Genomic DNA, 24,153 nt, shown 5'->3' with positions numbered 1-24,153 from the left:
AAGCGCGGTGACGTACGACGGCACTATAAAGGGGAAGTTCAATGCGGATGATGCCACCCTTGGGGCTGCTTTAGCAGATTTTGTGTTAGTAGAAGACGATTTGCGCTTTTCTGTCTGTTACAGCGTGTTGAATGTGCTTACTCCATTACGAACGGTAGTTTTACCAGAACGAGCGCTCCAGTCTCAAAACTTGCTTCTGAGCATGCGCGGGTTAGCGTCGTTTTAGCCCACACACGATAATTTTTTACAACCCGAAAAACAACATAGTTTAAAATGTCGTTAAAAAATGAAAAGTTATGTGAAGCCCACACACAATCATTTTAAATGACATTCTTTAAAAAAGTTGTTTTTTTTCATGACGAAAAATGATCGTGTGTACGCGGCATAAGAACTGGTTCACACCACATGCATTGGGACTGGATTGCTCAGTGCAATTTCAATGCCAGACAAAGCAAAAGGCCTTGTTTCCCCATCATGCTAATTTGGTTTGTTGCAATGGTGTGCACTGAAAAAAAAAAAAGTATGACATGTAGTAATTTTTTATTTTTAGTTTTTAAGTGCAGCATGGTGCGACACAATCCACCACATTGCACAACACTGCGGCCAATACAACTTGATGTCTCACATTGTGACATATCAAAGTTTTCACCAAAAAATATAGAATACAAGCTTGCACAAAATGGAAATGTCAACTGGGCCCTTGGGCCTGTCAACAGTTTATTTAGGCATTAAGATTAACAAAATGTGAGAAAGATAATATCTATGCTCCCACATTCAAGAAATCTGTATTTATAAAAGGGATTTTATGGAGTTCTGGGGGGACTCCACAGGCGCTGGCAGCAAAACAGAAGTTGAATACACACTTTCATGTTTTAAAATTGTCACATTTTGGAGAGTGTTCCTGTTTTTAGTGCACATTTACGCACGCACTTAAATGTAACCTTTGTGTCTTGCATGGGGTGGTCAACCTTAGCAAAATGCAGTAAAATAGGCCTTAAAACATGCTCTAAAAAAGGCAGTTTTTATTTGCTATTGTGTGAAATCAGGCTAAATATAAACCCCAGCATCTTACAGTGTCTGCCCAATAGTAAACATGTTCTAAAAGGCTATAAAAGATTTTGTGAAAGTACAGGTTCTTGTTAATGCCATCCATTCTCTGGGTGTGAGGTATATTCAGGCCGGTCGGAACAGGACAGGCAAAGCAAGCAACTGCTAGGGGCCCCCAGCAGCCGCTTGCTATAAGTGCTTCAGCCCCACTCACAGCATCCCAAAGAAGCAGAGCCGGTCCTACCATGGTACCGGATGGTCCCAGGCGGCACTTTCAGGGAGGTGGCAAATTGCCGCCCGCCAGCCAGCATGTTCCCAGGGCCGCCATCAGACAGTGCTCCTGTATGGGGCCCCAGCGTGCCAGCAACATAATAAATGAATCCGTCAAGCGTCGGCCGCTCTCGGCTCTAAAGACGGAATCTGTGTCACTGTCAAGGGAGAGAGGCGAGCTGCGGGACATCAGTATATCTCCCCCGCTCGCCCCCTCCTTTCTCCCTTCAGCAGTGGAGAGAGAGAGCGGCTCTCCCCTGATTTGCCGCTTAGTGCATTGCCCGTCTGTTTCCCTCCCGATTGGCTGCGCTGTGGCCAATCGAAAGAGACTAGGGTCTAGAGGAGCATCATGGGACATGCAGTCCCAGAAGATTGACCGCTCCATTGTTGTGCACAACCCGCAGACTTCAGCCCCCAGCATGCACTCTGCTGGGAGAGAGTCTGGAACCAGGAAGAAACTGAGGGAGTGATTGCTACAGGGCACAGGGAAAAAGAGGACTGCCCTACGGATGTGGCAAGTGACAATCTGCAACATGTGGCAGGTAGGGTTGGCAACTCATCCCTTTAAAACAGAACACATTAATTACACAGGTTCTGAGGCTAATTTAATGCAAATAAGGCACCAAGTGAGTTTAATTACCTCCTTAATCAGCCACAGAACCTGTGTAATTAATATGTGTTCTGTTTTAAAGGGATGAGTTGGCAACCATAGTGGCAGGTGACGTGACAATTCACAACCTTTTTGCAAGTGACAATCCACAATGTGTGGCAGGCGACGTGGCAAGTGACAATCCGCAAAGTGTGGCAGGTGACGTGGCAAGTGACAATCCGCAAAGTGTGGCAGGTGACGTGGCAAGTGACAATCCGCAAAGTGTGGCAGGCGACGTGGCAAGTAACAATCTGCAATGTGTGGCAGGCGACGTGGCAAGTGACAATCCGCAATGTGTGGCAGGCGACGTGGCAAGTGACAATCCGCAATGTGTGGCAAGTGACAATCTGCATCTGGCGGCAAGTGACAACCCTGCAATGTGTGGCAAGTGACAATCTGCATCTGGCGGCAAGTGACACACTTGGGGCGCCCACTGATTCTGCATTATGGTGAGTTGAACTATTTTATATAACAATGTAATAATACAAATAATGCACTTCAATCATTTTTTTTTGTTATTCGGCACTGCATCGATTTAACTGACAATTGTGCGGTCGTGTGACGTTGTACCTAAACAAAATTTACGTATTTTTTTCCCCACAAATAGAGCTTTCTTTTGGTGGTATTTGATCACTTCTGCGGTTTTTTATTTTTTGTGCTATAAACAAAAATAGCGACAATTTTGAGGGGGGGGGGGGGGAGTATGGACACGGGGAGGGTGTGGGTGAACTTAAACTGTATCACTATGCTGTGGTCATGTAGGCTTTGCGTGCGGGGAGGGTTGGGGGGCCTCCATGTCCAATTTGCTTGGGGCCCCCAAATTCCTTCAAACAGCCCTCGGTATATTAAAAACGAAACTACACTGCATCTGAGCACCACATACCAAAAAATGTTTTTTAATTCTTTAACATTCAAAGTAAACTCCGCCATCCATCGATGTCTCCATGCTATATTATGCTGAGAAATCACTTTGAAAAAACACCCACTAGTATTTCTAGCCACGCCCATCTTGAGTAAGTCTGCCCTTAGCTCAGGCATGCAAAAGAGTGTGCTTGGAAAACCACTTCTACACTCTAGAAGGGTGGGATGTATGACACCAATAATTTGCTTAGGCATAGAACCAGGAAGTAACTGAAGAAATGTAAAATAAAAGTTTAAAACAAGTGACTACGATATCTATCTATTTACTAATGCTAGCAGAATAAGAGTTAAAAATAGTTCATGTTGATTGAGGGAGTTAAGTTCCACTTTAACTTCAAGAAACAAATTTTGATGTGAACCTAAAAAAAAAAAAAAATTGCAGTTTGTCAAGCTCCATATATAAAAGAGACATTAATGGAGTTTTTTTTATTTTTTTTATGGTAAGGTCAGTACATACCAAGATTAATAAAAAAATTAGGTCAGCCTAATTAGCTGCCTAAAATCACAAATCCTATGTTCACATTTAGGATGAAATGTCTAATATATGCATGCTGCATTTCTCATTTTGTCTCTATTCAGCTTTATCTCTGCTGTTTTCATGCTCAGCTGGATACACTCTGCAGGAAATGGACAAGAAAAAAAAAGTGTCACGACTCTACAGTTCCATTTCTATTCACCTTTTTGCAAGCCAGATGAAAATAGCTCTTTTTTCTTGAGTAGAACTTTTATTCACAGGTATTAACCTTTTTGCTGCCGACACTTTTTTTTGCATTTTTTGCACATGTTTACAAAATTCATTTTGGGGCTGAAGATTACACAAAACCCCCAAACATGATATACATTTTCTGAAAGCAGACACCCTAGAAAATAAAGTAGCGGTAGTTACAATTTTTTATGTCACTTGATATTACCGCAAGAGTCTAGGAAATGCAAAATGTAATAATAAAAAAAAAAAAAAAAAAAAAACACACACTAAAGTGAATTTTAGGGCAAACACAAACTACCTTGATAAAATATAAAAGACAAGGTTGTACAGAGTAGGTACATACCCAACATGCCAAATCTTAAATTTGTGTGCACCATGAAATGTGGAAACCCCCCACTGTCAGGTCTGTATGACGTACGGATCTGGCAGCAACAGAGGTTAAGGGGGACCGCTAAAAAGAAGTTTGGGAATAACGTGCTTATAAAAGCCACAACGCACCCAATTTGTTTGGATGGACAGTTCAACAAAGCACTGTTCTATTCCACTTCCCAGCGACTGAAAATTTGAGTGCACTGCTATGTGCAAACGCTTTTTGTTTAAAAGGAGAAGTTCACTTTTGGAAAACATGTTCCACCCTAAAAACGGGTGGAACACTTAAAACATGTTCCAGTATTTGCACCTTCTTCCCCCTAATCCAACCTCCCTGTGACAGCTGGTGGGGGATCCTCTGGCCACGTCATTCAAGCACAGTTTACTGTGAATGAATAGACCACATCTACCAGCCATTGCGGCTGACTGCTGAATTACGAGTGGCCTCATAGTCCATTGATCTTCCAGCTCTCAACTGCCTGTCTGTATCAGGCCTCGTACACACGGGAAAACATGTCCGATGAAAACGGTCCGCGGACCGTTTTCATCGGACATGTCCGCTCGGAGATTTTGGTCTGATGGTTGTACACACCATCAAACCAAAATCCCTGCGGACAGAGAACGCGGTGACGTATACGACGACACCGACATTCTCTGACGCGGAAGTTCAATGCTTCCACACATGCGTCGAATCACTTCGACGCATGCGTGGGATTTCGGGGGAGCGGACATGTCCGATGAGTCGTACTGACCATCGGACATGTCCGACGGACAGGCTTCCAGCGGACATGTTTCTTAGCATGCTAAGAAACATTTGTCTGCTGGAAACCTGTCTGGTCAGCTGGAAAATTGTCCGGTCAGCCCTACACACGACCGAACATGTCCGCAGAAACTGGTCTGCGGACCAGTTTCAGCGGACATGTTCGGTCGTGTGTACAAGGCCTCAGAGGTACAGGCAGACAGGTATCCTTAGGCTGGGTTCACACTGGTACGACACGACAGTCATACTACTTTGGATCCGACCTTGCCCTGCGACTTGAAGACCGACTTCAATGAACAAGGATCAGACTTTGAACCCTGACAATACCAGGCACTGTGTCTGGTATGAATCTTTAGGAAGAACTCCACGCTAAATAAAAATCATGGGTTCCGCCTCTAAGAGCATATCAGGCCCTTCAGTCTGGTATGGATTTTAAGGGGAACCCCCTAAGCAAAATCCATACCAGACCCATATCCAAGCACACAGCCCGATCGATCAGCAAAGGGGGTGGGGACGAGCGAGCGCTCCCCCACACCCCTCCTGAACCGTACCAGGCAGCATGCCTTCAACATGGGGGGGTGGATGCTTTGGGGCAAGGGGGGGCTTGCACCCCCTCACCCAAGGGCACCTTGTCCCTACCCATTCACCTGGAAACAAAAAGGGTAAAAAAATAATACACACTACACAGGTTTTTAAAGTAATTTATTCGGCAGCTCAGGGGGTCTCTTCCGAATTCTGCCCTCTCCAGCTCTTCTCCGCTGTCACTCCAGTCCTTCTTGTCTTTTTCCGGGTCTCCTCCGCCATCTTCTGCTCTTTTGCCTGCTCTTGCCGGGTCTTCTTCCAATATTGACATGACACTCTCTCCCGCTCGAATGCCTGGTGCGCGGTGTGCCACTACTTACATAGGCATGGGGCGGGGTCACCGTGTGACGTCATCCAGAGGTCCCGCCCCTAAAGATGCCACCGCCCTGGGCATGATGGGTGGTGTCATAAGGGGCGGGCCTCTGGTGACCCCACCCCACGCCTATATAAGTAATGGTGCACCAGGCATTAGAGCGGGAGAGAGCGTCATGTCAACATCGGAAGAAGAGCAGAGGGAAGAAGACGACAGCAGAGAAGACCGGGCAAGAGCAAACAAAGGAGCAGAAGATAGTGTTGGAGACCCAGCAGAACATGGAGGGAGAAGGACCAGAGAGCGCGGAGAAGAGCTGGAGAGGGCAGAAGTCTTGGGAAGAGACCCCCAGAGATGCCCAATAAATTACTTAAAAAACCTGTGTAGTGTGTTTTATATTTGACACTTTTTTCCAGGTGAATGAGTAGGGGTACAATGTACCCCATACTCATTCACATAGGGGGCCCCAGATCCCAGCTCCCCACTCTTATTAAAAGGTGGCTCCCAGATTCCGATAAGCCCCCTGCCCACTAACGGCCAGGGTTGTCGGGAAGAGGCCCTTGTCCTCATCAACATGGGGACAAGGTGCTCTGGGGTGGGGGCGCAGGGCCCCTCTGCCCCAAAGCACCCACCCTTAATGTTGAGGGCATGCGGCCTGGTGGGCGCTCGCCCCTACCCCCTTTCCTGACTGGCCTGGACTTTGGGGGGGACCCCACAGCTTTTTTGGGCGTAGACCAAAGGGCCTGATATGGGCTCCCTCTCTCGAAGAGCCTGCCATTATATTTTAATTGGCGTAGAGTTCCCCCTCTAGATCATCAGAGCACAAGTCGAAAACCAAAGTCGGATCAGGTAAGTAGTCGATCCGACTTCAATGATATTCAATGGGCTGAAGCAGGATGGACCAAAGTAGTACAGGGAGCATTTTCAAAGTCAGACCGACTTATGTCAGACCAGTTAAGACGGCTCACATAGGGAAACATTGATTTTAACACGTCTTGCGACATGAGCTCCCAATGTCCAAGCGTTTGTCGCACCAGTGTGAACCCGGCCTTAAATTCTGCAGGAGCCAGGCATTGCATCTGTGATCTGCTGATCACAGGTCCAATGCTCTGCAAGCTCCTTAGAGAAAAAAAATGCCAAAGACCAAAGCACTTTTTGCGATTCGGCATATTCTAGGTTCTTCAAAGTAGCCACCTTTTGCTTTGATTACTGCTTGGCACACTCTTGATGAGCTTCAAGAGGTAGTCACCTGGCGCAGCACCCCATCACTCTCCTCCTTGGTCAAATAGCCCTTACACAGCCTAGAGTTGTGTTTGGGGACATTGTCCTGTTGAAAATCAAATGATGGTCCAACTAAAACGCAAACCGGATGGAATAGCATGCCGCTGCAAGATGCTGTGGTAGCAATGCTGGTTCAGTATGCCTTCAATTTTGTCACCAGCAAAGCACCCCCACACCATCACACCTCCTCCTCCATGCTTCACGGTGGGAACCAGGCATCCGTTCACCTTTTCTGCATTGCACAAAGACACGGGGGTTGGAACCAAAGATTTCAAGTTTGGACTCATCAGACCAAAGCACAGATTTCCACTGGTCTAATGTCCATTCCTTGTGTTCTTTAGCCCAAACAAGTCTCTTCTGCTTGTTGCCTTTTAGCAGTGGTTTCCTAGCAGATATTCTACCATGAAGGCCCGATTCACACACAGTTTCCTCTTAACAGTTCTAGAGATGTGTCTGCTGCAAAAGGTGGCTACTTTAAAGAACTTAGAATATGAAATATATTTTCAGTTGTTTCACACTTTTTTGTTATGTATAATTCCACATGTGTTAATTCATAGTTTTGATGCCTTCAGTGTGAATCTACAATTTTCATAGTCATGAAAATAAAGAAAACTCTTTGAATGAGAGGGTGTTATAAAATATTGGATGTGGCCATTGTACTGAAATGTTCAGAGACCGCTGAATTAGAAGAAAAGTACAGGGAATATCCAGTGGGCCCAAATACTGTTTAGCGAACCAAGACTAAATGTTTACAGATGCAAAGGACAAGTAACCTGTAACTGACCAAATTAGAAAAAGTATTAAAAGCAGATATAGATTAGTGAAGCAATTAACAACAAACTGCATGGGACAGGCTGCCATGGTGCGTTTTTGTATTGTGTAAGTTTCAAAGTAAATTAGGTTAGCTCATACAAACTGGGTAATACATTTAATGCTTAGCAGCAGGTTTCTGAAATTATACGCAAGTGCCATGAGATAGTCTCATTAAAATCACTACATAATTGTATGCTTACTGTTTAAACTGCCAGACAGCAGCATTGCCAAAAAATCATGCTAAACAGCCTTTCCAAACCAACTTTCTGTATGACTTGCATGGCTCCCTCATGCTCAGTGTAATTGAGCCACCAGGTATTCACAATAAGAAGGTCTTACAGGAGTTATATTACCACTTTTAAACATGGACAAAGTCACACACTTCCAGTGTGCACCCGGGCATCTCATTTTAATGATCATTAGTTTAGTGCTCAACACAGAGAAGTGTGAACCAGAATCCTAGTTAATAAAAACAGAATATTAACAAATTACCTGTAAATTTGCAGTTGAGACATGTCTGGACCTAAATAAATACTAAATGGCAAAATTTGGTGTTTACACATAAATGTCTATTGGATCAAGCAGAGGAGGCAAGATGGGGGTTCCTAATAATGCATTTTATGGTGCCCATCAAGTGCCTTTTTTTTTTTTTTACAGTAAGAATACATTTAAGACTATGGAAAGAGGGGGGAGGGTCAATAAAGGTGCTACACCGCTTTTTTTTTGCTATCAATCCCTGATTAATGTATTGTGCCAAATTCATGAAGTATTTATGATTACTTCTGGTTCTTACAGAAACTTGTGCACCATATTCAGGTAGTTCTAAAATGCACCACTTTTACATTGCGGAGCAATGAACATGCCAAATTCAAAATAAAATACCCACATATCTTAGGAAAGTGGAGGTAATTAAAACCAAATCTTTTAGTGCACAGGGAGAGAAACTGGCACAGATTTTGCCAAGTGTCTTGCATGCATTCTAAAAGCGACACAGCATGAGCCAAATTCGAATACAAGTTATAGAAAAGTACATGAATTTGGCACATTTTGCACCACTTTAAAAACGTAGAAGAGACATTTCACAACATCTGTCATATGCCAGTTTTTATGAATTCCAGGGTATGTCTTCTATACTGCAGGAGCCTAAAATACTTGTGACCACCTACGCTGACCTTTTGAACGAAAAAAATAACAAAAGTATTAGACTTTTACTTTATGGAAAAATCAACACTTTACAATTTTTACAAGCTGAAGGTTATAAATAATATAAAATGCAAGCTTTCTCAAAAATCTCCAGAAGTCAGCCCAAGGGCCTCCTTTTTAAACCACTCTCCAACAAGTTCACCAGGCCAACGTCTACCAATGCACTCATTGTAGCATTATTCATGACAACTGGAACATGCCAACATGCATGTTAGAAAAATAAGCTAGCAAGAAAAAAAAAAATATTTAAAATAAAAATATTCGTCCATTTTTTCCAAGGATGCAAGAGGGAAAAGCTAAAAAAAAAAAAAAAAGGTTCAGTTGGCCTTTTAAAGCTGGGCCAGGGTTATTTAAGCTGGTGCTTAGTTTCCCAGACACTGGATTTTCAAAACAAATGATTAAACTAACTATAAAACTTGTTTCCTACAAAGCCAATACATGAACGTTTAAAGCAGTGTTTCTCAACTCCAGTCCTCAAGGCGCCCCAACAGGTCATGTTTTTAGGCTTTCCATGATTTTACACAGATGATTTGATCAGTTTCACTGCTTTAGTAATTACCACAGCCATTTCATCTGAAGAAATCCTGAAAACATGACCTGTTGGGGCGCCTTGAGGACTGGAGTTGAGAACCATTGGTTTAAAGGACCGTTGCACTAACCTTGGGTATTAATAATGTTAACACTTAGTTTAGTATAAATGAAAAAATTGCCCGTCGTGTGATGGTCTACCTAAACATACCACTGAATTCACTTGCAGTAAATCACAAGCAGTCTTTCACACTACACGGCTGTTTGAAGCCATCATGGATGCACAGTTCACCTCTCTGAATTACAGGAAAAACTCCATCATATGTTATGAAGAACTCCCTAGTTTATGGAAAGAATGAGATGTGTTATGTATTCAATTCAGGAGCAAGCCAGAACAATAAAATGAGGAAGTGTTTTAGCAAGAAGGTTCATCAACCATAAATACAAGAGAGAAAAAAGTAAAAAAACAAAAACAAAATGCAGCTTCTACAGGTAAGAAATGGTAAGCCGTAATATATAAAATTTTTGTTCAAAAGTTTAGCATTACTTTAAATCAGACACAACATGGCATTTAGCATTTTCAGAAAGATAACAGAACCCATATTTCTCTCATGTGTCAATTTAAGGAAGATATAGAGGCTATAAAAACAGTTACCGTCTACAGATTTGTACAGCAATAAGACTTCCAAAAGTCACATAAAAATAAAACTTGTACAACACCGATTTGCTATTACAGTGAAAAAAAAGGATGTAAAATTATCTTGTAGGCAAAGTTAAGAAGTATTATGAAAATTACATTGTTTGGGGAATAAACAGGGCTTATAATGTTATTTTAATACGAAAAATAAGCAATTACTGTTCCAGGAAAGCTTTATATTTTCCTTTCTTTGGTCTGTGCTTGATAATGGATGACAAAGCTGCAGTTGCTTAATAAGCAACAGAAAGAAATCACACCTATGCAGTCTTTGCTTCTTTGGCTTAGAATTACATTAAAACCTTTATTAAAGACTGCATTTTGAGAGAAAACATAAAGGCTGATAAAAAAAAGGAAAAATATGAATGAACTCAGGAAATAAGCTTCGCATGCAAGCCACCTTGCTATGCAAAAATCTTCTCTTAACATCCCAAAGGAGCTACTGTCTCATCTAGTCAACAACGCTTTGTAACTTCAAAGCAGGTCAGGTTTATACATATTAATCACCACAAATCATGTAAGGCTCTAACCTGCATTTCTGATGACTAGAAAAAAGCCTCTGCAAATACATATTCTAATTTAAAAGAACAGTATAATGTATCGATCTACAGCTTCATAACCTTTTCAGGGCTTATTATGATTTTATGATAGCAGTAAGGCTTTAAATCTCCTGTAACGACAATAATAAAATAGAAGACAGAAAGCCTTTTTAGATATTTTCTCATTTTTTTTAAGTCAATTCTTATGGTGACCTTCTATGTGACATTGGAGTATAAAAAAAAAAAAAAAAAAAAGGAAGAGAGACATACTTTGGGCAGAGGGAGACCGTATTGGGGTATGATAGGGAGAGGGTGTTGTGTTTAAAGGGTGAACAACTTCATTCTCCTAAGTGTACTTGAGAATGAACAATTTCATTGTAGACCACATGATCTATTTTTTTTTTGTTTCATTTTTGGCCCAACTGGTTAGGATAAAAGGGGTACAAACACCTTGCCTTTATTTCTTGTCAGTAAAATAAACCTCTGATCAGATGATCCATTCAGAGCTTTTTGCAAAAACAGTAAATCAGGAAAGGTTTTCTTCACTGAAATCACCCCAGGCTATTTACACGCTATTTTAATATTGCATTTGCAGTGCGATAAAAGCATTAAACCCTTAACCAATAGGCATACTGGTACATTTATAAGGTTGTACAAAGCCAACACCGTTAGCTGAATGTGCTAACAAACTGCTTGCTATTTTAAAAGTGTAAGACAATAGATTATGCTTGGTTAGATATTTGGGGAATACATGTGTAAAGAGAGGGGCAACACATCCTTAAAAGGGGTTGTAAAGGTTTGTTTTTTTATTTTAGAAATAGGTTCCTTTAAGCTAGTGCATTGTTTGTTCACTTACCCTTTCCTTTGACTTCCCTTCTAAATGTGTGTTTTGAGTTTGAGGTCTCATAGGATGTTTGTTTCTCTTACTCGATGGACCAAAACCTGTACCTTTCTAGGAAACGGGTCTGCATGTGAGTAAATGAGGAGGATCTTTTGAAGAGCAGATCATTTACTAATTTACAACTGTTGACTGTCTATGTCCAGCTTTCTTTACATTATTACCTTAACAGCCAAGCAACTGCTGAGCCTTGGTCCAGTGTAGCCTTTGCAGAGCATAATATATGTTGTCTTTGACAAGTGGATAGTCTTTGAGATTCTTTTAACCACTTGCCTACTGTGCACATACACCCCCTTCCTGCCCAGACGAGATTTTAGCTTCCGGCACTGCGTCGCTTAACTGACAATTGCGCGGTCATGCGATGTGGCTCCCAAACAAAATTGATGTCTTTTTTTTCCTCACAAATAGAGCTTTCTTTTGATGGTATTTGATCGCCTGTGCGGTTTTTATTTTTTGGGCTATAAACAAAAAAAAAGTGTGTCAATTTTGAAAAAAAAAAAAAAAAACACAATATTTTTTACTTTTTGCTATAATAATTATCCAATTTTGAAAAAAAAAAATATATTTTTTCTCAGTTTAGGCAGATACGTATTATTCTACATATTTTTGGTAAAAAAAAAAAAAAAAAAAAAAAATCGCAATAACCTGGTTTGCGCAAAAGTTATATTGCCTACAAAATAGGGGACATAATGATTTTTTTTTTACTAGTAATGGCGGCGATCTGCATTTTTTTTTCGGGACTGCGACATTATAGCGGACACATCGGACACTTTTGACACATTTTTGGGACCATTCACATTTATACAGTGAACAGTGCTATAAATATGCATTGATTACTGTATAAATGTGACTGGCAGGGAAGGGGTTAACCACTAGGGGGTGGGGAAGGGGTTAAATGTGTATCCTGGGTGTGTTCTAACTGTAGGGGGAGGGGGGTGACTGGGGGAGGTGACCGATCTGTGGCCCTATGTACAAGAGACACAGATCGGTCTCCTTTCTCCCCGACAGGACGTGGAGCTCCGTGTTTACACACAGAGCTACACGTCCCTGCTCAGTTACTGGGCAATCGCAGGTGCCTGGCAGCCATCGCGGCCGCCGGGCACGCGCACTGTGGGTGTCAAGTGGTTAAAGGGGTTGTAAAGGTTTGTTTTTTTATTTTCTAAATGGGTTCCTTTAAGCTAGTGCATTGTTGGTTCACTTACCTTTTTCCTTCGATTGCCCTTCTAAATGTGTTTTTTCTTTGTCTGAATTTCTCACTTCCTGTTCCTCCTCAGTAAGCTTGCCCCCATCATCCGAGCCATTCTGGATAGGGGTTAGTCAGCGTGCTCGCCCCCTCCCTTGGGACTACATCCCTGCGGGGAGTGAGCGTCTCAACGCAGGGATGTAGTCCCAAGGGAGGGGGCGACTAACCCCCAGCCAGAATGGCTCGGATGATGGGGGCAAGCTTGCTGAAAAGGAACAGGAAGTGAGAAGTTCAGACAAAGAAAAAACACATTTAGAAGGGAAATCGAAGGAAAAAGGTAAGTGAACCAACAATGCACTAGCTTAAAAGGAACCCATTTAGAAAATAAAAAAACAAACCTTTACAACCCCTTTAAAAAAAAATCTCAAAGACTATCCAATTTTCAAAGACAGCATGTATTATGCTCTGCAAAGGCTACACTGGACCAAGGCTCAGCAGTTGCTTGGCTGTTAGACCCCTTTCACACTGGGGCGTTTTTCGGGCGTTTTTTAGGCGCTTTGGCGTTTAAAAAAAGCCTGTAAAGCGCCTGAAAGAAGCCTCATCTGCAATCCCAATGTGAAAGCCCAAGTGCTTTCAGAGGCCTTTCACACTGCCAGCGCCCGAAAAACGCTGGTAAAGCGCTGCTAAGACCCCTTTCACACTGAGGCGCTTTTCAGGCGCTTTGGCGTTAAAAAAAGTTTCCTCAATGGGAAGGGGGCTTTAGGAGCGGTGTATTAACCGCTCCTAAAGCGCTGCAAAGAAGCTGCATGCAGGACTTTTTTTGACGCCCTGCCAGCTCAGCGCCTCAGTGTGAAAGCACTCAGGCTTTCACATTGGGATTGCAGATGCAGCTTCTTTCAGGCGCTTTTTTTAACGCTAAGACCACTTTCACACTGGGGTGTTTTTCAGGCGCTTTAGTGTGAAAGCACTCGAGCTTTTACATTGGGATTGCAGATGCAGCTTCTTTCAGGCGTTTTACAGGCGCTTTTTTTAACGCTAAAGCGCTTGAAAAATGCCCCAGTGTGAAAGGGCCCTTAAGGTAATAATGTAAAGAAAGCTGGACATAGATAGTCGACAGTTGTAAATTAGTAAATGATCTGTTCTTCAAAAGATCCTCCTCATTTACTCACATGCAGACCCGTTTCCTAGAAAAGTACAGGTTTTGGTCCATCGAGTAAGAGAAACAAACATCCCATGAGACCTCAAACTTCAAAGACCCTAGAGTTTTTAATAAGACATATCTGTGAAACTTTTCATTTTCCTAGGTATAGCTGATAGTAGCAGTTGATCAGATTCCGATTCAATTAGACAGTAATTTTAAAAGACTTAGCATCACGGAAGAAGTCCACTACTAACCATTATAAGCATCTCTCGCAATGTCTTCAGCCATAAGAGGGACACCATTTAGAATATCATATGTAAACAGAGTGGGATCATGAAATACATTATTTTATAAAAGGTGTGCAAAGCAGACCCAAAAAAAAAAAAAACGACGGACAACTAAGAGGGACATAAATTAATGGTATGCGACTTCAAGGAGCACATTATGACCAATGTAGCTGCCAAGTACTGATATTTTAAACAGAACACAAAATAGCACCGGTACTTGAGAACTTACTCAGTTTGCCTGCTTCACATTTGCTGCAGTGCTGTCTTGCATGTGACTTACAAATTACAAGTAGGAGATTCACATTCGGGGCAGTGTATTCGCAAATCTTAAAGATGTATTTACCATATATCACCATGTCAGCAAATGGCCTAGAACATGATTATACATAGTAATCATCTGGTTTTCACCCTTTTCTGAGCTCTACAAAATATCAGGAAAACTGAGGAATTACAGCAATCCCCCTGGAGAATAGTTGCCTGCTGCTTTACTGGGATTATACATCGCCGTTACAGTACTAATGACAAGCACAACTTATGACAGTTCTACTACCTACACCTACAAGATATCCACTACGACAGAATGCTAGGCAACTGCATGCATCTTTTCCTGTAGTAGCATAATCAAAGAAAATGCTCATAATACCGTGTGTGTGTGTGTGTTTGTGTGTGCGCGTTTACATAAGAATGTCAGACAATTGCACAAATGTAGAGAAATCAAATAAGAAAATACGTTTCACGGTTGCATCAATACAAAAATGTCACCCACAAATTAGAAAAGCTACCCAGTTTAAGAGCATTTACTAATATTTTAGGCGTTTCTTCTGACCCATATAATCCCAGCTCTGTCCAAGATTTAAAAACAAGGATGTTGTCAACCCTACCTAAACTTTTTTGCTTTATGTTCAACTTCAATATAGGCCGACAGCTGGTACAATAACATACCTTTTTACGTACGGTAAAGAAAACCGCAGGGTTCACAAAAATGTAATCTGTATTTCTTGCTCCATTACTACCAGAAGGCTGTTGCTTCAGCTTCGGTACAGGATATATTTTGAAAGAATGAGCTGTACAGTCCCGCTTCATAAAGTGGCCCTGCTGGATCTTCTTTCAGGGTCTGCAAAATAGAACTGCTGGAACCCCCTAAAAGACCCAAATAAGTAAGGAGCAGACATGGACAGTGTCTGCTCTATCCCACATGTTAATCAGTGCCCAAGCACTATCACATGGGCGAGGGGGAGTGCTTGGTCTTTTTTTATTTAAATAAGTCAGTATCTGCAGAAGCCAGGTTATAATCTGAAGCAGTCTGCCTAAAAGAACTCTCAGCAGAGGTTAAGGTGTATTATATCCACCAGGGGACCCAGTGTCCATTGCACCTGTCACACTGCATCCCTGTAAAAAATCTTTACTATGGTTTAGTAATCAAATCTAATAAAAATCCTATTTGTATAGTACAGGACACAGGCTGCACATTCATAACTATGGGTAAAAGATTGGTAGATCCATGTGATTGGACACTGACAAAGCTTTGCTGGAGATGTGACCCTTTAAAACCTACCCTTCCAAGACCTCAGTTTTCTATTAGTGCCCATAAGTGATGGATTTCTTCTTCCTAATGGAGAAATCATTCTTTGCTTATCAAGGTTATCATTTTATGTCTAATATATATTAGTGGATTGGTGGAAACTCTAAAACCTTGGGAGCCATACCTGGACCCCGTACCTAAGGATTGCTTGCAATAGTGTCTCTGGTACCCTGCTTGAGCTCTCGCATCAGCACTTAGTCCAACACATTTAGTTAGCCACAGTGGGCAATGCAAGTCCAGAGTTGTGGCCTCATTAAAGGTTTCCTGAATAGTATTTTTGTTTCATTGTTAAAACTATCAGGAAACTGGTTATTGTACTGACAGAAAAGGGGAAGCTGAACATCGATGACATAACTTGATATATCGATACGACTAGGTCCGTAAGGGTGAAACACGTCAGAAGAGCAGTCTCAAGGAGGGCATGAACTATGGTAGTAAAAATTCCATCATTCAGAGCTTAGTCTAGTCTAGGGTGGATGACTTGGCCCCTTTCACAATGAGGTTCTTTTACGCAAAAAAATAAAAAAAAAGGACCTGAAAAGCTCACGAAAACGTGCTTTCACACAGGGGCAGTGCGCTGGCAGGGTGGTGAAAAAATGCCCCTCGCCATTGAAATGAATGGAAAGCTCTTCAAAAGTGCTCAGGTTTTACTTGCAGTTTAGAAGCGCCTCAGTGTAAAAGTCCTCCCATGTTTGCCTAGAGCCCTTTATAAAAAGGTACTGCAGAGTTTCCTACCACTTACCATGAGAACTTTGCTACAGGAAGGCCAACACTCAGGTTGCGATATACTTCACCATAGACACTCTTACCCTACATCAGCATCCTATTCTGAGAGTGTCCCACAGGGAAATACCCGCACTGATAACAATGGTAGAAAGCAAGTGCATGAGTAGCATCAGTAGGCATCTATGATGCTCATCTCCATAAACCCATTTACCAGCATTATCAACATTTTTAGTGCTTCACAGTAGGAGACAAAAAACACATCCAACTCATTATACTGTCATTTGGCTCATCTGCATCCAGAGTATTCACAAAAAGGTATGTGTCCTCTTAAAAATAATTATTCAGATTCTTCACACCTTCAGTTAGGTAATCAACTTTCCGAAAGTCTACTCTCCAACCTTCCCTTTGCCTAGAATAATTAGGTCTCATTGTGGATACAACGCAGGCAAAAAGTATTTCTGCCATAAAAACAAACTTCTCTTGAAGATCTCATACTCAGATCTTAAGGGGAAAAAAAAAAGAAGACATCATTCAGTGAGTTTCGGGCCTCAAATGGTAATTTTTACCACACATGAAGTGTGATAAAAGTTTCCAGCCATATGGGGTTGACTGGGGAGGAGCATTCCAGTCTCATAGTTCAGGAAACTCCCCATCAACATACTGAAGCTCAGAGCGATAGAACTTGCTTTGAATTACTGGACTCACCGCCTTCAAGGTCACCAAATTGGGGTTCAATCAAAAAACCCAATGGCTACGGCAGCCTTAATAGAAATAAATCTGATCATCTCATGGGTAAGGAAATACTGTCCAGCCCTTTCTGGTGGATTATTGCCCTTCAAGCACCCTTAATATGGTTTCCAATTCCCTGCAAAAATCACCCTTTGAGCCCATCTGAAAACTCTTTGGATGAGGTTTTCTGCAAAGTGGTTTTCTTCGTAGCCATTACGATTGTCAAATGTGCTTATAAACTAGTGTCTCTCTCATGTAAAGAGCCATTCCTGATCCTTCACCTATTCTTGAACCCAAGATCTACCTTTCTACCTAAGGTGATAACCAACTTCTACCTTATCGAAGAATGAAGTCCTTCCCTCTTCGCGCTCGATTTCTAAGCACCCAAAATAAATGGCTCTTCATTATCAAGATGTTAGCAATCAGAGGTTATCTAAAAGACATAACTGCCATAAGAAAGGTGAACTTTGTCTTAATATCAGGGCCTCACAAGGACATCCTGCTTAGAAATCAATCCACTATTGCCAGGTCGATCAGACAACTCATCTCAAGAGCTTACATTCTTAGATGCTTACTTCACCAGATTGGAAACAGACTTCATGTTATAATGAATATGTAAAAAGGTAGTGCAGCGCAAATGATAATACAATACATACAATAATAAATCAATAAATAGATTGATAAATAAATTTGGTAAAGTCCATAAAGTGCAAAGTGATATAAGTGCTCCAAAAAATCAATAGTGATCAAAAGTGCAAAAAATCTTCAACGGATCCGTGACCCACAGGAAAGGGTTAACCTCCACCAAGAGAAAAAGGGTGGCCTCTCACCTCAATAATTCGACCTGTGGCTAGGTCAAAAGGCAAGAAGCAAAATCTCCAAAGATTGATAATCAACTTCACATGGGTTCAATTTCCAAAGAATCCACCAGATGGCACCAGCGGGCAATAAGCAAGACAACACTCAGTCTTTTGATGGTGTGGTGGCTGCATTCCTTTTCTTTTTAGTATTTTTTTTTTTTTTTTTGCTTTCTTTTCAGCTTGTGATCCCGCCAGTAACACTCCCTCTCCTCAGTCAGGGGTCTCCAAACTTCTCAATACAAGGGCCACATTGTATATTTGCCTGGATGTTGTGGGGTGTGAAGGGGACATCACTGCTTTCTTCTCTATGGTCACTCTATGGTTAACCTGTGACCATAGAGAAGAAAGCAGTGATGTCCCCTTCACACCCCACAACATCCAGGCAAATATACAATGTGGCCCTTGTATTGAGAAGTTTGGAGACCCCTGACTGAGGAGAGGGAGTGTTACTGGCGGGATCACAAGCTGAAAAGAAAGCAAAAAAAAAAAAAAAAAAAAAAAAAATACTAAAAAGAAAAGGAATGCAGCCACCACACCATCAAAAGACTGAGTGTTGTCTTGCTTATTGCCCGCTGGTGCCATCTGGTGGATTCTTTGGAAATTGAACCCATGTGAAGTTGATTATCAATCTTTGGAGATTTTGCTTCTTGCCTTTTGACCTAGCCACAGGTCGAATTATTGAGGTGAGAGGCCACCCTTTTTCTCTTGGTGGAGGTTAACCCTTTCCTGTGGGTCACGGATCCGTTGAAGATTTTTTGCACTTTTGATCACTATTGATTTTTTGGAGCACTTATATCACTTTGCACTTTATGGACTTTACCAAATTTATTTATCAATCTATTTATTGATTTATTATTGTATGTATTGTATTATCATTTGCGCTGCACTACCTTTTTACATATTCACTTTGAGATATTTTTGAGTTATATCTACAGTGCTGGCTTGCAATTTAGTTTAATTTTATTGATTTTCCAGCGCTGAATCACTTTTACTTAATTCATGTTATAATGCCCAGGAAACACCAACCAAACTGTGCAAGGCCATCTGGTTTTCAGTTCTTATAGAACTTTCTTCAAGTTTTGCAGCAACATTCTGAATTGGGTCTGTTGGCACAGTTGTGTTTGCCTTGTAGCCCACCCTTACTATTTATTGCTTTGGGATGCCCCAGAATCTATGAATAGCCAGCATGTGTCCAGTACTGTATAAGAGGAATTTTAACTTGCCTGTAAATTCTTATATTTTGGAGTATAATACAAGACATAGGCCACCTTCCCCTCCGTTCATGGGTTATTCATGTGTTACTCTGCATTGCATTGTTACAGCTCCACCCCAGACAAAAGCCCAAACTACAGGTATTCCTATGTGGGAGGTACAGGCAGCTCTAAAAAAATAAAAATAAATCACAGCTCCCTCTTCATTCTGCAGCCCTCCCTGCTGTACAACTTATGCCTCCTCTGCTCCTGTTTCACTTATAAAAAAACTGAACCCACAACCTCTGGCAGCCACCAGCTTCAGGGTAAACTTTTCTTTCCCCACCTGTCTGTTTAAGCTGATCAGTCTGATTTAAGAGACACAATATGGATACATGGAGTTCCCTGGGAGTTTCAAAAGGTTTACCCCCCACCCCCTCTTCATGACCAAGCAATTTTTTTCGATAGGGCACTGCGTTACTTCAACTGAGAATTGCGTGGACGTAAAAAGCGGTACCCAAATATTTGTGTCCTTTCCCCCCCCCCCACAAATAGTTTTTTTTTTGGTGGCATTTGGTCACCTCTGTGTTTATCTTTTGCCCAATACACAAAAAAGACTGACAATTTTGCTATAAAACATTCCCAGTAAAAAAAAAAAAAAAAAAAAAAAAAAATAATGCAATTTATCATCAAATTTAAGCAAGTATGTATTCTGCTACATATTTGTGTTTCTGATCAGCACATTCCCCTCTCACAGAATAGCGGTCTGCCTTGTTTACTGGCAGTGTTTAATGGGGCAGAGTAACTGCGTTTGATGTGCACAGTGATGATTATTATTATACAGCATTTATATAGCGCCAACAGTTTGCACAGCGCTTTACATCAGGGGAGACAGTACAGGCACAATACAAATCAATACAGGAGGGATCAGAGGGCACTGCTCGTTAGAGCTTACAATATAGAAGATGTTTTTTTCCCAGTTTGTTTGCATCCCCCCAAAAATTTTGAGCACCAGCCGCCACTGGACCCAGTCAACCAACGGCCAGGGTTGTCAGGAAAAGGCCCTTGTCCTCAACAACATGGGGACAAGGTGCTTTGGGGTGGGGGGCGCAAGGCCCCTCTGCCCCAAATCACCCCCCATGCTGAGGGAATCTGGCCTGGAAGTTGAGGGGCTCGTCCCCACCACCCCTTCCTGTCCTTCCAGACCGTGCTCGGATGAGGGTCTGGCATGGATTTTGCCCGACGCCTTTTTTTGGTGTGGGTGATTCCCCTTAAAATTTATGCAAGATCGAATAGCCCAGTATGTTCTTGAAGTGGAAACCTATGCCATTTTTTTTTTTTTATTATTTGTCGTGGAGTTCCCCCTAAAGATTCATACCAGACACAAAGTGCCTGCATCATCAGTCTCAAAGTCGGATCCCCCTTCATTGAAGTCAGATGGATGTCGGACTACAAGTCGCACGGCAAAGTCAGATTCACACGTACAACTGTCGTGTTGTACCAGTGTGAACCCAGCCTTACACTGGTACAACATACGCTCTGACTTTGGGAGCACATGTCGCATGACGTGTGTAAATCAATGATTCCCTATGAGAGCCATCTTAACTGGTCCAACACAAGTCGGTCTGACATTGAAAAAGGTTCCTGCACTACTTTGGTCTGACTTTGGTCTTACTTCAGCCCATTGAATATCATTGAAGTAGGATCAAAGTCAGATCCTTGTCCTAACCATCTGACTTGTGACATCCGACATGGTGATTACAGCGCTTGAATAAAAATAAATTACAAATTATAATGGTATCACATAAAAAAACACTGTTATATATGGGGGAAATACGAAAAAAAAAAAAAAACCTGCAGGACTCCAAAGATAAAAAAAAATAAAAATAAAAAAAAAAGCATTAAGTAAAAATCGACTAAAAAATAGAAAAAATTTTATTGTCTGTGTTGCTGTTGGAGACATCCATTCACTTCTTGTCTGCTAAAATGTTTTCAGCGGGACAAGTGGAGGTACATCTCTCCAACAGAGCCCTGGGTAGCAAAAAAGAAAAAAAAAAAATTTTGAGCACCAGCCGCCACTGGACCCAGTCAACCAACGGCCAGGGTTGTCAGGAAAAGGCCCTTGTCCTCAACAACATGGGGACAAGGTGCTTTGGGGTGGGGGGCGCAAGGCCCCTCTGCCCCAAATCACCCCCCATGCTGAGGGAATCTGGCCTGGAAGTTGAGGGGCTCGTCCCCACCACCCCTTCCTGTCCTTCCAGACCGTGCTCGGATGAGGGTCTGGCATGGATTTTGCCCGACGCCTTTTTTTGGTGTGGGTGATTCCCCTTAAAATTTATGCAAGATCGAATAGCCCAGTATGTTCTTGAAGTGGAAACCTATGCCATTTTTTTTTTTTTATTATTTGTCGTGGAGTTCCCCCTAAAGATTCATACCAGACACAAAGTGCCTGCATCATCAGTCTCAAAGTCGGATCCCCCTTCATTGAAGTCAGATGGATGTCGGACTACAAGTCGCACGGCAAAGTCAGATTCACACGTACAACTGTCGTGTTGTACCAGTATGAACCCAGCCTTACACTGGTACAACATACGCTCTGACTTTGGGAGCACATGTCGCATGATGTGTGTAAATCAATGATTCCCTATGAGAGCCATCTTAACTGGTCCAACACAAGTCGGTCTGACATTGAAAAAGGTTCCTGCACTACTTTGGTCTGACTTTGGTCTTACTTCAGCCCATTGAATATCATTGAAGTAGGATCAAAGTCAGATCCTTGTCCTAACCATCTGACTTGTGACATCCGACATGGTGATTACAGCGCTTGAATAAAAATAAATTACAAATTATAATGGTATCACATAAAAAAACACTGTTATATATGGGGGAAATACGAAAAAAAAAAAAAAAACCTGCAGGACTCCAAAGATAAAAAAAAATAAAAATAAAAAAAAAAGCATTAAGTAAAAATCGACTAAAAAATAGAAAAAAATTTATTGTCTGTGTTGCTGTTGGAGACATCCATTCACTTCTTGTCTGATAAAATGTTTTCAGCGGGACAAGTGGAGGTACATCTCTCCAACAGAGCCCTGGGTAGCAAAAAAGAAAAAAAAAAAAAAAAAAAACCTGACAGGGCTTCCAACAGTTCCGAAAACCAAAAGGAAAAAATATGTTTTGGCTGGTCACACACTTAAACTTTAACAATCCACTACAATTCACAGTAGTCGTTTATAATCTTGCAGAATATTGTTAGGTACACAAATTTAAACCTTAGGCTCCTTTAACAAAATGCTGTCCGTTTTTCATCCATCCGTTGAAGGATAAAAAAAAAAAAAGCACATCAATGAATCGCTATGGAAAAACTGATGTAAATGGATGATCATCCGTTTTTTTAAATTATGAAAGCTCTATTTTTCTTCCTTTAAAAACACCTAATCGGAAAAATAAACGGATGTAAAACTGACAAACGGTGAGTTTTTCATCTGTTTTTGCATTGATAAAAAAACAAAAAACAAACACTGATGAAAAACTGAAGAATACTTCATCCGTTTAGGCGTGACTGAACTGATGAAATAGATGGTCCACACGTATGAAAGGGCCATTAAAATCTTTTCATCTTAAATAGCTTTTTTATGAAAAGAAAAAAACACCTATTTTGCATTCAGACTTAGTCAAGGTAAGATCCTGGAAAATATGAGTGCGAATGGATAAAAATAAAAGTACACTTACAGTATTGCCATTTATCAGAGGGAGCCAGGACATAAATACATACTTACAGTGATAGTGGTTGCAGCGTTCTTGTCATAGTATTTCTTCCTTTCATATTTATCCCTGATAAAGAATTCCACAGATCTGATCCATAAATTAAGGAAAAAAATAAGAATATGCTGTGCATAAACAAAACAGTTTCTTCAATCTAAATAATAAAAAACTTTCAAGCTATATCAGAGATACAAAAAAGAAAAATATATATGTTTGTTTGAGAAAAAAGTTGCAACTGAGCTAATGCAGCCTTTTAAATGAAGCCAACCAGCAAATTTTTCATACTACTGGACAAAGTTATATTTAAAGGGGTTGTAAAGGTTTGTTTTTTATTTTCTAAATAGGTTCTTTTAAGCTAGTGCATTGTTGGTTCACCTACCTTTTTCCTTCGATTTCCCTTCTAATTTTTTTTTCTCTGTCCGATCTTCTTACTTCCTGTTCCTCCTCAGTAAGCTTGCCCCCCATCATCCAAGCCATTGTAGTCGGCGTGCTCGCCCCCTCCCTTGGGACTACATCCTGTGAACACAGCGTCTCCCTGCAGGGATGTAGTCCCAAGGGAGGGGGCGAGCACACTAACCCCCAAGCCAGAATGGCTCAGATGATGGGGGCAAGCTTACTGTGGAGGAACAGGAAGTGAGAAATTCAGACAAAATAAAAAATACATTTAGAAGAAAAAAAAAAAAAAAAAAAAAAAAATCGAAGGAAAAAGGAAAGTGAACCAACAATGCACTAGCTTAAAAAGGAACCCATTTAGAAAATAAAACAAACCTTTACAACTCCTTTAAAATGTGAAAAACGCACAACTCCCTTTAACCCCTTTCCCGCCAGAACCAAATTTTGCATTTTTTGCACGTTTAATAAAAAACATTTTAGGCCTGAAGATTGCATAACCCCCCAAAACATTTTCTGAAAGTAGGCACCCTATAAAATGAAATAGTGGGATGTTCAATTTTTTTAAATCACGCAATATTACCGCAAATTTTTATATACAGTACAATAAAAGGTTATTTTAAAGCACACAAATGTAATAAATTACCCAATTTCTGGATTCAATATAAAAGATAAGGTTACTTTGAGTAGATACTAAAAACATACCAAACCTTAAAATGATGTAAACCCTCCA

The 24,153-nt window shown here is 41.2% G+C and overlaps 1 protein-coding gene across 2 annotated transcripts in view; it reads right to left on the bottom strand.

Annotated features, from left to right (window-relative positions):
• The window catches only part of SMAP1 (small ArfGAP 1), a 311,133-nt gene that overhangs the window by 158,980 nt on the left and 128,000 nt on the right, over window positions 1-24,153 (bottom strand). For both annotated transcript variants that reach the window (XM_040349919.1, XM_040349920.1), the window contains exon 4: window positions 23,045-23,120. In XM_040349919.1, the coding sequence (XP_040205853.1) occupies window positions 23,045-23,120 (76 nt within the window). The remainder of the gene's footprint in view (window positions 1-23,044; window positions 23,121-24,153) is intronic.

This window comes from Rana temporaria, chromosome 4, assembly GCF_905171775.1.
Source record: "Rana temporaria chromosome 4, aRanTem1.1, whole genome shotgun sequence".
Lineage (NCBI taxonomy): Eukaryota > Metazoa > Chordata > Amphibia > Anura > Ranidae > Rana > Rana temporaria.
The sequence above is the reverse complement of the archived record's forward strand: the minus strand, read 5'-3'. Positions and strand labels throughout refer to the sequence as shown.